The sequence below is a fragment of the Coregonus clupeaformis genome, unplaced genomic scaffold, assembly GCF_020615455.1.
Source record: "Coregonus clupeaformis isolate EN_2021a unplaced genomic scaffold, ASM2061545v1 scaf0015, whole genome shotgun sequence".
Classification (NCBI taxonomy): Eukaryota; Metazoa; Chordata; class Actinopteri; order Salmoniformes; family Salmonidae; genus Coregonus; species Coregonus clupeaformis.
Genome location: NW_025533470.1, coordinates 811,259 through 824,949, shown reverse-complemented (window position 1 = coordinate 824,949; position 13,691 = coordinate 811,259). Strand labels below are relative to the sequence as shown.

Genomic DNA, 13,691 nt, shown 5'->3' with positions numbered 1-13,691 from the left:
TAACAAATCACTCAGTCGAACTTACCCGTCGTCAGGTTTTTGAATGCAGCTGAAAGTTTCTCAATGGCATAACATTTAGCATCCAAAGACCTGACGAGGTTATCACAGTCCAGCCCATTGGCAGGATGAGGCTCGCTCAGGAAGCTTTGGACCTCCACATTGGCCTGTAGGAAGTCAGAAATGCATCAGTCTTGGGATCTTTTATTACAAAATATAGCTTTATGGACAAGACACAAAGTCAGTGTTGGGGAAGACAGTCTGAAAATATAGTTTACCAAGCTACACATTACTTCACACTGGATGAAGTTAAGCTACACTGAAGCTACCCTTAAGAAAAATATAGTTTACGTAACTAAAGTTACTTTGATAAAGTAGATGACTAAAGCCAAACGACTTTGAAAATGGTTATACAGTGGATACCTACAGCGCCTTCAGAAAGTATTCACACCCCTTGACTTATTCCACTTTGTTGCGTTAAACAGCCTGAATTCAAAATGGATTCAATTGAATTTCTCACCCATCTACACACAACACCCCATAATGACTACATGTTTTTAGAACATTTTACAGAAATATCTAATTTACATAAGCATTCACACCCGAGTCAATACATGTTAGAATCACCTTTCACAGTGATTACAGCTGTGAGTCTTTTATTTATGTATTTATTTTTCTGGGTAAGTCTAGGAGTATTGCACACCTGGATTGTACAATATTTGCACATGATTCTTTAAAAAAAAAAAATTCAAGCTCTGGTTGTTGATCAATGCAAGACAGCCATTTTCATGTCTTGCCAAAAGACTGTCAAGCCGATTTAAATCAAAACTGTAAATAGGCCACTAAGGAACATTCAATGTAGTCTTGGTAAGCAACTTCAGTGTAGATTTGGCCTTGTGTTTTAGGTTATTGTCCTGCTGAAAAGGTGAATTTGTCTCCCAGTATCTGTTGCGAAAAGCAGACTGAACCAAGTTTTCCTCCAGGATGTTGTCTGTGCTTAGCTCTATTCCATTTATTTTTATCCTAACGAACTCCCTAGTCCTTGCCGATGACAAGCATCTCCAGAAGTAGCCAGCTAGCTAATAATACATTGCTTTTTTTTTTTACATTACAAAAATGTATTTACTTACTTGAATAGGTTTTCCCACTGCCTCCGTTTTTGGTGTCCTTACAATATAAAAAATAATGGGCAATCTTCACGATATTTTCGGTGGTAGCAAAGCGCAGCCTAGCTTCGTCCCACAACTAGCTATTTAAATTACCCTTTATGTTAACAATTTTGACTTTTAATGTTGGATGGCTATCTGTAACATTAAAAGTCAACATTTTCAATATAAAATTGTAATTTTAAAAATGGCCTGTTGCAGGACCAAGATATCAGCAGCCATGTGGACAAGAATAAAAGTGTTTGTCAGCAGAGCGGTTTAGAACGTGTTGTGACGTGTTCCTTTACCAGCGTAATCCACTTTCAATAAATATAAAATTGCAGACGACTGTCGGACGCACTTGAAACTAGCAACAACAATTACCCGGACGGAAAACAATGACGCACATAACACACAGCACCCCATCCATCCAATCAAAATCTTGGTTCCGCTCTTAGCGGAACACTCAAACAGTTTTTGCAATACAAAAAAAAATCCTATAAACATTTGTGATATGCTTGGTTGGTCATTTTTAACACGCTTCCATGTCTTAATCAACAAACTACATCATACCTAAAAACACTTTCCTTCTAAACGTAAAAAATGTTAGCATGAACAGACTGTTGCATGGAATGTACGTCACGATTATCAGCCAAAGAGCTCATTCCAACAGACATCTTCAATTAGCTAACTAGCCCTGCTTTTAAGATTCCGAAAAGCTGTTGCGTACCTACAAAAGTAGGAGAAAAGACCACCAAATCAAGTCTCATCAACCACCCAAGGATCGGGTTAGACGAACCTCACGGTTTCAGGCTATTAGCAGTGATGATGAACCTCATTGTTTCAGGCTATTGAACCGTTTAGACTAGAGACCTCTGGTAACATGGGTCATATTGAACCGTTTAGACTAGAGACCTCTGGTAACATGGGTCATATTGAACCGTTTAGACTAGAGACCAGACCTCTGGTAACATGGGTCATATTGAACCGTTTAGACTAGAGACCTCTGGTAACATGGGTCATATTGAACCGTTTAGACTAGAGACCTCTGGTAACATGGGTCATATTGAACCGTTTAGACTAGAGACCTCTGGTAACATGGGTCATATTGAACCGTTTAGACTAGAGACCTCTGGTAACATGGGTCATATTGAACCGTTTAGACTAGAGACCAGACCTCTGGTAACATGGGTCATATTGAACCGTTTAGACTAGAGACCTCTGGTAACATGGGTCATATTGAACCGTTTAGACTAGAGACCAGACCTCTGGTAACATGGGTCATATTGAACCGTTTAGACTAGAGACCTCTGGTAACATGGGTCATATTGAACCGTTTAGACTAGAGACCTCTGGTAACATGGGTCATATTGAACCGTTTAGACTAGAGACCTCTGGTAACATGGGTCATATTGAACCGTTTAGACTAGAGACCTCTGGTAACATGGGTCATATTGAACCGTTTAGACTAGAGACCCCTCTGGTAACATGGGTCATATTGAACCATTTAGACTAGAGACCTCTGGTAACATGGGTCATATTGAACCGTTTAGACTAGAGACCAACTCTGGTAACATGGGTCATATTGAACCGTTTAGACTAGAGACCTCTGGTAACATGGGTCATATTGAACCGTTTAGACTAGAGACCCTCTGGTAACATGGGTCATATTGAACCGTTTAGACTAGAGACCCCTCTGGTAACATGGGTCATATTGAACCGTTTAGACTAGAGACCTCTGGTAACATGGGTCATATTGAACCGTTTAGACTAGAGACCTCTGGTAACATGGGTCATATTGAACCGTTTAGACTAGAGACCTCTGGTAACATGGGTCATATTGAACCGTTTAGACTAGAGACCTCTGGTAACATGGGTCATATTGAACCGTTTAGACTAGAGACCTCTGGTAACATGGGTCATATTGAACCGTTTAGACTAGAGACCCCTCTGGTAACATGGGTCATATTGAACCGTTTAGACTAGAGACCTCTGGTAACATGGGTCATATTGAACCGTTTAGACTAGAGACCTCTGGTAACATGGGTCATATTGAACCGTTTAGACTAGAGACCCTCTGGTAACATGGGTCATATTGAACCATTTAGACTAGAGACCCTCTGGTAACATGGGTCATATTGAACCGTTTAGACTAGAGACCTCTGGTAACATGGGTCATATTGAACCGTTTAGACTAGAGACCAGACCTCTGGTAACATGGGTCATATTGAACCGTTTAGACTAGAGACCTCTGGTAACATGGGTCATATTGAACCGTTTAGACTAGAGACCTCTGGTAACATGGGTCATATTGAACCGTTTAGACTAGAGACCTCTGGTAACATGGGTCATATTGAACCATTTAGACTAGAGACCTCTGGTAACATGGGTCATATTGAACCGTTTAGACTAGAGACCTCTGGTAACATGGGTCATATTGAACCGTTTAGACTAGAGACCTCTGGTAACATGGGTCATATTGAACCGTTTAGACTAGAGACCACCTCTGGTAACATGGGTCATATTGAACCGTTTAGACTAGAGACCCCTCTGGTAACATGGGTCATATTGAACCGTTTAGACTAGAGACCACCTCTGGTAACATGGGTCATATTGAACCGTTTAGACTAGAGACCAGACCTCTGGTAACATGGGTCATATTGAACCGTTTAGACTAGAGACCCTCTGGTAACATGGGTCATATTGAACCGTTTAGACTAGAGACCTCTGGTAACATGGGTCATATTGAACCGTTTAGACTAGAGACCACCTCTGGTAACATGGGTCATATTGAACCGTTTAGACTAGAGACCTCTGGTAACATGGGTCATATTGAACCGTTTAGACTAGAGACCTCTGGTAACATGGGTCATATTGAACCGTTTAGACTAGAGACCCTCTGGTAACATGGGTCATATTGAACCGTTTAGACTAGAGACCTCTGGTAACATGGGTCATATTGAACCGTTTAGACTAGAGACCAGACCTCTGGTAACATGGGTCATATTGAACCGTTTAGACTAGAGACCACCTCTGGTAACATGGGTCATATTGAACCGTTTAGACTAGAGACCAGACCTCTGGTAACATGGGTCATATTGAACCGTTTAGACTAGAGACCCCTCTGGTAACATGGGTCATATTGAACCGTTTAGACTAGAGACCAGCCTCTGGTAACATGGGTCATATTGAACCATTTAGACTAGAGACCAGACCTCTGGTAACATGGGTCATATTGAACCGTTTAGACTAGAGACCCTCTGGTAACATGGGTCATATTGAACCGTTTAGACTAGAGACCTCTGGTAACATGGGTCATATTGAACCGTTTAGACTAGAGACCTCTGGTAACATGGGTCATATTGAACCGTTTAGACTAGAGACCTCTGGTAACATGGGTCATATTGAACCGTTTAGACTAGAGACCCCTCTGGTAACATGGGTCATATTGAACCGTTTAGGCTAGAGACCACTCTGGTAACATGGGTCATATTGAACCGTTTAGACTAGAGACCTCTGGTAACATGGGTCATATTGAACCGTTTAGACTAGAGACCCTCTGGTAACATGGGTCATATTGAACCGTTTAGACTAGAGACCTCTGGTAACATGGGTCATATTGAACCGTTTAGACTAGAGACCTCTGGTAACATGGGTCATATTGAACCGTTTAGACTAGAGACCGACCTCTGGTAACATGGGTCATATTGAACCGTTTAGACTAGAGACCTCTGGTAACATGGGTCATATTGAACCGTTTAGACTAGAGACCTCTGGTAACATGGGTCATATTGAACCGTTTAGACTAGAGACCCCTCTGGTAACATGGGTCATATTGAACCGTTTAGACTAGAGACCACCTCTGGTAACATGGGTCATATTGAACCGTTTAGACTAGAGACCTCTGGTAACATGGGTCATATTGAACCGTTTAGACTAGAGACCTCTGGTAACATGGGTCATATTGAACCGTTTAGACTAGAGACCAACCTCTGGTAACATGGGTCATATTGAACCGTTTAGACTAGAGACCACCTCTGGTAACATGGGTCATATTGAACCGTTTAGACTAGAGACCTCTGGTAACATGGGTCATATTGAACCGTTTAGACTAGAGACCAGACCTCTGGTAACATGGGTCATATTGAACCGTTTAGACTAGAGACCCCTCTGGTAACATGGGTCATATTGAACCGTTTAGACTAGAGACCTCTGGTAACATGGGTCATATTGAACCGTTTAGACTAGAGACCAGACCTCTGGTAACATGGGTCATATTGAACCGTTTAGACTAGAGACCTCTGGTAACATGGGTCATATTGAACCATTTAGACTAGAGACCACCTCTGGTAACATGGGTCATATTGAACCGTTTAGACTAGAGACCAGACCTCTGGTAACATGGGTCATATTGAACCGTTTAGACTAGAGACCATCTGGTAACATGGGTCATATTGAACCGTTTAGACTAGAGACCTCTGGTAACATGGGTCATATTGAACCGTTTAGACTAGAGACCTCTGGTAACATGGGTCATATTGAACCGTTTAGGCTGGAGACCAGACCTCTGGTAACATGGGTCATATTGAACCGTTTAGACTAGAGACCTCTGGTAACATGGGTCATATTGAACCGTTTAGACTAGAGACCTCTGGTAACATGGGTCATATTGAACCGTTTAGACTAGAGACCAGACCTCTGGTAACATGGGTCATATTGAACCGTTTAGACTAGAGACCACTCTGGTAACATGGGTCATATTGAACCGTTTAGACTAGAGACCTCTGGTAACATGGGTCATATTGAACCGTTTAGACTAGAGACCAGACCTCTGGTAACATGGGTCATATTGAACCGTTTAGACTAGAGACCTCTGGTAACATGGGTCATATTGAACCGTTTAGACTAGAGACCACCTCTGGTAACATGGGTCATATTGAACCGTTTAGACTAGAGACCAGACCTCTGGTAACATGGGTCATATTGAACCGTTTAGACTAGAGACCTCTGGTAACATGGGTCATATTGAACCGTTTAGACTAGAGACCACCTCTGGTAACATGGGTCATATTGAACCATTTAGACTAGAGACCTCTGGTAACATGGGTCATATTGAACCGTTTAGACTAGAGACCATCTGGTAACATGGGTCATATTGAACCGTTTAGACTAGAGACCAGACCTCTGGTAACATGGGTCATATTGAACCGTTTAGACTAGAGACCTCTGGTAACATGGGTCATATTGAACCGTTTAGACTAGAGACCTCTGGTAACATGGGTCATATTGAACCGTTTAGACTAGAGACCAGACCTCTGGTAACATGGGTCATATTGAACCGTTTAGACTAGAGACCTCTGGTAACATGGGTCATATTGAACCGTTTAGACTAGAGACCTCTGGTAACATGGGTCATATTGAACCGTTTAGACTAGAGACCACCTCTGGTAACATGGGTCATATTGAACCGTTTAGACTAGAGACCTCTGGTAACATGGGTCATATTGAACCGTTTAGACTAGAGACCATCTGGTAACATGGGTCATATTGAACCGTTTAGACTAGAGACCAGACCTCTGGTAACATGGGTCATATTGAACCGTTTAGACTAGAGACCTCTGGTAACATGGGTCATATTGAACCGTTTAGACTAGAGACCAGACCTCTGGTAACATGGGTCATATTGAACCGTTTAGACTAGAGACCTCTGGTAACATGGGTCATATTGAACCGTTTAGACTAGAGACCTCTGGTAACATGGGTCATATTGAACCGTTTAGACTAGAGACCACTCTGGTAACATGGGTCATATTGAACCGTTTAGACTAGAGACCACCTCTGGTAACATGGGTCATATTGAACCGTTTAGACTAGAGACCACTCTGGTAACATGGGTCATATTGAACCGTTTAGACTAGAGACCTCTGGTAACATGGGTCATATTGAACCGTTTAGACTAGAGACCTCTGGTAACATGGGTCATATTGAACCGTTTAGACTAGAGACCTCTGGTAACATGGGTCATATTGAACCGTTTAGACTAGAGACCCTCTGGTAACATGGGTCATATTGAACCGTTTAGACTAGAGACCTCTGGTAACATGGGTCATATTGAACCGTTTAGACTAGAGACCATCTGGTAACATGGGTCATATTGAACCGTTTAGACTAGAGACCAGCTCTGGTAACATGGGTCATATTGAACCGTTTAGACTAGAGACCACCTCTGGTAACATGGGTCATATTGAACCGTTTAGACTAGAGACCTCTGGTAACATGGGTCATATTGAACCGTTTAGGCTAGAGACCAACTCTGGTAACATGGGTCATATTGAACCGTTTAGACTAGAGACCGACCTCTGGTAACATGGGTCATATTGAACCGTTTAGACTAGAGACCTCTGGTAACATGGGTCATATTGAACCGTTTAGACTAGAGACCACTCTGGTAACATGGGTCATATTGAACCATTTAGACTAGAGACCCTCTGGTAACATGGGTCATATTGAACCGTTTAGACTAGAGACCCTCTGGTAACATGGGTCATATTGAACCGTTTAGACTAGAGACCAGACCTCTGGTAACATGGGTCATATTGAACCGTTTAGACTAGAGACCTCTGGTAACATGGGTCATATTGAACCGTTTAGACTAGAGACCTCTGGTAACATGGGTCATATTGAACCGTTTAGACTAGAGACCTCTGGTAACATGGGTCATATTGAACCGTTTAGACTAGAGACCAACCTCTGGTAACATGGGTCATATTGAACCGTTTAGACTAGAGACCACCTCTGGTAACATGGGTCATATTGAACCGTTTAGACTAGAGACCAGACCTCTGGTAACATGGGTCATATTGAACCGTTTAGACTAGAGACCCCTCTGGTAACATGGGTCATATTGAACCATTTAGACTAGAGACCTCTGGTAACATGGGTCATATTGAACCGTTTAGACTAGAGACCAGACCTCTGGTAACATGGGTCATATTGAACCGTTTAGACTAGAGACCTCTGGTAACATGGGTCATATTGAACCGTTTAGACTAGAGACCTCTGGTAACATGGGTCATATTGAACCGTTTAGGCTAGAGACCTCTGGTAACATGGGTCATATTGAACCGTTTAGACTAGAGACCTCTGGTAACATGGGTCATATTGAACCATTTAGACTAGAGACCCTCTGGTAACATGGGTCATATTGAACCGTTTAGACTAGAGACCTCTGGTAACATGGGTCATATTGAACCGTTTAGACTAGAGACCAGACCTCTGGTAACATGGGTCATATTGAACCGTTTATACTAGAGACCTCTGGTAACATGGGTCATATTGAACCGTTTAGACTAGAGACCTCTGGTAACATGGGTCATATTGAACCGTTTAGACTAGAGACCCTCTGGTAATATGGGTCATATTGAACCGTTTAGACTAGAGACCAGACCTCTGGTAACATGGGTCATATTGAACCGTTTAGACTAGAGACCTCTGGTAACATGGGTCATATTGAACCGTTTAGACTAGAGACCTCTGGTAACATGGGTCATATTGAACCGTTTAGACTAGAGACCAGACCTCTGGTAACATGGGTCATATTGAACCATTTAGACTAGAGACCTCTGGTAACATGGGTCATATTGAACCGTTTAGACTAGAGACCAGACCTCTGGTAACATGGGTCATATTGAACCGTTTAGACTAGAGACCAGACCTCTGGTAACATGGGTCATATTGAACCGTTTAGACTAGAGACCTCTGGTAACATGGGTCATATTGAACCGTTTAGACTAGAGACCCTCTGGTAACATGGGTCATATTGAACCGTTTAGACTAGAGACCAGACCTCTGGTAACATGGGTCATATTGAACCGTTTAGACTAGAGACCTCTGGTAACATGGGTCATATTGAACCGTTTAGACTAGAGACCACTCTGGTAACATGGGTCATATTGAACCGTTTAGACTAGAGACCTCTGGTAACATGGGTCATATTGAACCGTTTAGACTAGAGACCCTCTGGTAACATGGGTCATATTGAACCGTTTAGACTAGAGACCTCTGGTAACATGGGTCATATTGAACCGTTTAGACTAGAGACCACCTCTGGTAACATGGGTCATATTGAACCGTTTAGACTAGAGACCTCTGGTAACATGGGTCATATTGAACCGTTTAGACTAGAGACCAGACCTCTGGTAACATGGGTCATATTGAACCGTTTAGACTAGAGACCTCTGGTAACATGGGTCATATTGAACCGTTTAGGCTAGAGACCTCTGGTAACATGGGTCATATTGAACCGTTTAGACTAGAGACCAGACCTCTGGTAACATGGGTCATATTGAACCGTTTAGACTAGAGACCAGACCTCTGGTAACATGGGTCATATTGAACCGTTTAGGCTAGAGACCTCTGGTAATATGGGTCATATTGAACCGTTTAGACTAGAGACCTCTGGTAACATGGGTCATATTGAACCGTTTAGACTAGAGACCTCTGGTAACATGGGTCATATTGAACCGTTTAGACTAGAGACCTCTGGTAACATGGGTCATATTGAACCGTTTAGACTAGAGACCACCTCTGGTAACATGGGTCATATTGAACCGTTTAGACTAGAGACCACTCTGGTAACATGGGTCATATTGAACCGTTTAGACTAGAGACCTCTGGTAACATGGGTCATATTGAACCGTTTAGACTAGAGACCAGACCTCTGGTAACATGGGTCATATTGAACCGTTTAGACTAGAGACCTCTGGTAACATGGGTCATATTGAACCGTTTAGACTAGAGACCACCTCTGGTAACATGGGTCATATTGAACCGTTTAGACTAGAGACCTCTGGTAACATGGGTCATATTGAACCGTTTAGACTAGAGACCTCTGGTAACATGGGTCATATTGAACCGTTTAGACTAGAGACCTCTGGTAACATGGGTCATATTGAACCGTTTAGACTAGAGACCTCTGGTAACATGGGTCATATTGAACCGTTTAGACTAGAGACCTCTGGTAACATGGGTCATATTGAACCGTTTAGACTAGAGACCAGACCTCTGGTAACATGGGTCATATTGAACCGTTTAGACTAGAGACCTCTGGTAACATGGGTCATATTGAACCGTTTAGACTAGAGACCTCTGGTAACATGGGTCATATTGAACCGTTTAGGCTAGAGACCTCTGGTAACATGGGTCATATTGAACCGTTTAGACTAGAGACCTCTGGTAACATGGGTCATATTGAACCGTTTAGACTAGAGACCTCTGGTAACATGGGTCATATTGAACCGTTTAGACTAGAGACCTCTGGTAACATGGGTCATATTGAACCGTTTAGACTAGAGACCCTCTGGTAACATGGGTCATATTGAACCGTTTAGACTAGAGACCACCTCTGGTAACATGGGTCATATTGAACCATTTAGACTAGAGACCAGACCTCTGGTAACATGGGTCATATTGAACCGTTTAGACTAGAGACCTCTGGTAACATGGGTCATATTGAACCGTTTAGACTAGAGACCTCTGGTAACATGGGTCATATTGAACCGTTTAGACTAGAGACCTCTGGTAACATGGGTCATATTGAACCGTTTAGACTAGAGACCTCTGGTAACATGGGTCATATTGAACCGTTTAGACTAGAGACCTCTGGTAACATGGGTCATATTGAACCGTTTAGACTAGAGACCTCTGGTAACATGGGTCATATTGAACCGTTTAGACTAGAGACCAATCTGGTAACATGGGTCATATTGAACCGTTTAGACTAGAGACCCTCTGGTAACATGGGTCATATTGAACCGTTTAGACTAGAGACCTCTGGTAACATGGGTCATATTGAACCGTTTAGACTAGAGACCTCTGGTAACATGGGTCATATTGAACCGTTTAGACTAGAGACCTCTGGTAACATGGGTCATATTGAACCGTTTAGACTAGAGACCTCTGGTAATATGGGTCATATTGAACCGTTTAGACTAGAGACAATACGTTTTCTTTGCTGTAAAGATACAAGCATGTCTGTCTCGAACTGGTGGTCCATTTTCCCTCTCTGTGACATGACAGTGAACTTGCAACGTCTACTCAGACCGGTCTGTGCTCTTGGTTATAACAGGCGATTAAATGATACAACATTGCTCGCTGCTCCAATGTAACAAATCTAACAGAAGACTCATCAGGGTCTCGGTCTGCATCCCCACCATCGCTAAATTATATATATTTTAAACTGAGGGAGAATAAACGGAGAGAAGCAGGTGAGTGCTGGCTGATTACAGCTACTAAACGAATTAGACTACCTTCATCTAAATCTGTGTCTGGAATCAATTATGACAGTAGTAGCCAACCATGCATTTGGCTATTTAATTGCCTATTTAGTTGATAATTGAATAGGACTAAATCGTGCATTTTCATCTGTCGGGGGTCGTTTACCTTTGAACAATGCGAATGAGTGAAGGAACATAATGATGTGCTTGAGTGATAGCCCAGTAAACGCACTTGAGGTATAGGCTTTACCGGCAGTTAACGGGCACTACCGTGTTTCCAATCACGAGTATCCTACGACGAGATCCGTACACCCAGCTAGTTCACTACTCCCCAACACTGCCTAAAGTTCACTAAACCAACTACCATATTCATTACCTTGCTAGCTAGTTATCGTGCAATGAGTAAGTCATGATTTAATGTTCAATCACAGACAAAAGGGGGAAATTTACCAGTATCTTTGGCTCAATCTAGCGTTTAGCTAACTAGGTAACGTGAGGCCCCAACTCTGCATTCACAAGTTTCCAGCTAGCGTTAGCATAGCCAGCTAGCTAGCTAGATCATGCCTTGCCATGCGGTATAGCGATGAACCTACAATTGAATTGTTGAGGCTAGCTAGCTATTTAACTAGCTGTATTTACCCAATTACCTTTTCGGTGAAACGTCTTAGTTGTTTGTCCAGTGTAGTCCTGGCGTTCTCCAAGATGAGCAGTTTGTACATGAGACATCTTTTGGTGACATTGAGGTCGGTGGGAAGCCACACAGGACTGGGCTGCTGCGGCATTACGGTGACTGATGAGACTCACTGGCTGGAGCTCAACTCGACCGAACCTTTTTAGTTGACACCTTCACCTGACAGCGTGACACTTGATGTTCTTCTTCTTTGATGTTTAATGGCGGCGTGGCCGAAATTCTGGGTGCGTTTGTAAATTGCCTCCATTGTGTCAGTGTGCTCTGGGTGCGTTCGTAAATTCAGAGGCAAAAACAAACATATACTGATCAAAAATAAGCATCACGCAACAATTTCAAATATTTTAATGAGTTACAGTTCATATAAGGGAATCGGTCAATTGAAATGAATTCATTAGGCTCTAATCTATGGATTTTACATGACTGTGTATACAGATATGGATCTGTTGGTCACAACAACAACAACAAAAAAGTTGGGGCATGGATCAGAAAACCGGTCAGTATCTGGTGTGACCACTATTTGCCTCATGCAGTGCGATACATCTCCTTTCGCATAGAGTTGATCAGGCTGTTGATTGTGGCCTGTGGAAGGTTGTCCCACTCCAATGGGCTGTGTGAAGTTGCTGGATATTGGCAGGAACTGGAACACGCTGTCCTGCACCTCGATCCAGAGCATCCCAAACATGCTCAATGGGTGACATGTCTGGTGAGTATGCAGGCAATGGAAGAACTGGGACATTTTCAGCTTCCATGAATTATGTACAGATCCTTGTGACATGGGGGCTGTGCATTATCATGCTGAAACATGAGGTGATGGCGGCAGATGAATTGCACGACAATGGGCCTTTGGTTCTCGTCACGGTATCTCTGTGCTTTCAAATTGCCATCAATAAAATGCATTTGTGTTCGTTGTCCTTAGTTTATGCCTGCCCATACCATACTGTATAAGAGAGATATACAGTGCATTCGGAAAGTACTTATGTAAATGTCATATTTCAGTTTTTTATTTTTAGTAAATTTGCTGACATTTCTAAAAACCTGTTTTTACTTTGTCATTATGGGGTATTGTGTGTAGATTGATGAGGGGAAAAAAACAATTTAATCCATTTTGGAATAAGGCTGTAACGTTACAAAATGTGGAAAAAGTTAACGGGTCTGAATACTTTCCGAATGCACTGTATAAATACACACGCCACAGAAACCTGAGCGACTGACCAAGAATCACAGAGGGGGAGGAGCCCAAAGATGACTACTACCTCTGTAAGTTATATTATCCCTCCCTCCCTCCCTCCCCCTCCCTCCCCCCTCCCTCCCTCCCCCCCCTCTCCCCCCTCCCTCCCACCCTCTCTCCCCCCTCCCCTCCCTCCCTCCCCCCTCCCCCCCCCTCCCTCCCTCCCTCCCCCCTCTCCCCTCCCTCCCACCCTCTCTCCCTCCCTCCCCCCTCCCTCCCTCTCCCTCCCTCCCCCCTCTCTCCCCCCTCCCCCTCCCTCCCCCCTCTCTCCCCCCTCCCCCCTCCCTCCCCCCCTCTCTCCCCCTCCCCCCTCCCTCCCTCCCGCCCTCCCTCCCCCCTCCCTCCCTCCCTCCCTC

General features: G+C 43.3%; 1 protein-coding gene across 2 annotated transcripts in view; it reads right to left on the bottom strand.

The window, feature by feature from the left end:
* The window catches only part of LOC121556115 (gap junction beta-1 protein), a 35,608-nt gene extending 23,276 nt beyond the window's left edge, over window positions 1–12,332 (bottom strand). For both annotated transcript variants that reach the window (XM_045212455.1, XM_045212456.1), the window contains exons 1-2: window positions 12,064–12,332; window positions 26–164 (exon numbers count right to left, since the gene is read on the bottom strand). In XM_045212455.1, coding sequence (XP_045068390.1) covers window positions 26–164; window positions 12,064–12,198 — 274 coding nt within the window. In that variant the 5' untranslated portion in view covers window positions 12,199–12,332. The remainder of the gene's footprint in view (window positions 1–25; window positions 165–12,063) is intronic.
* Between the last annotated feature and the right edge of the window lie 1,359 nt (window positions 12,333–13,691).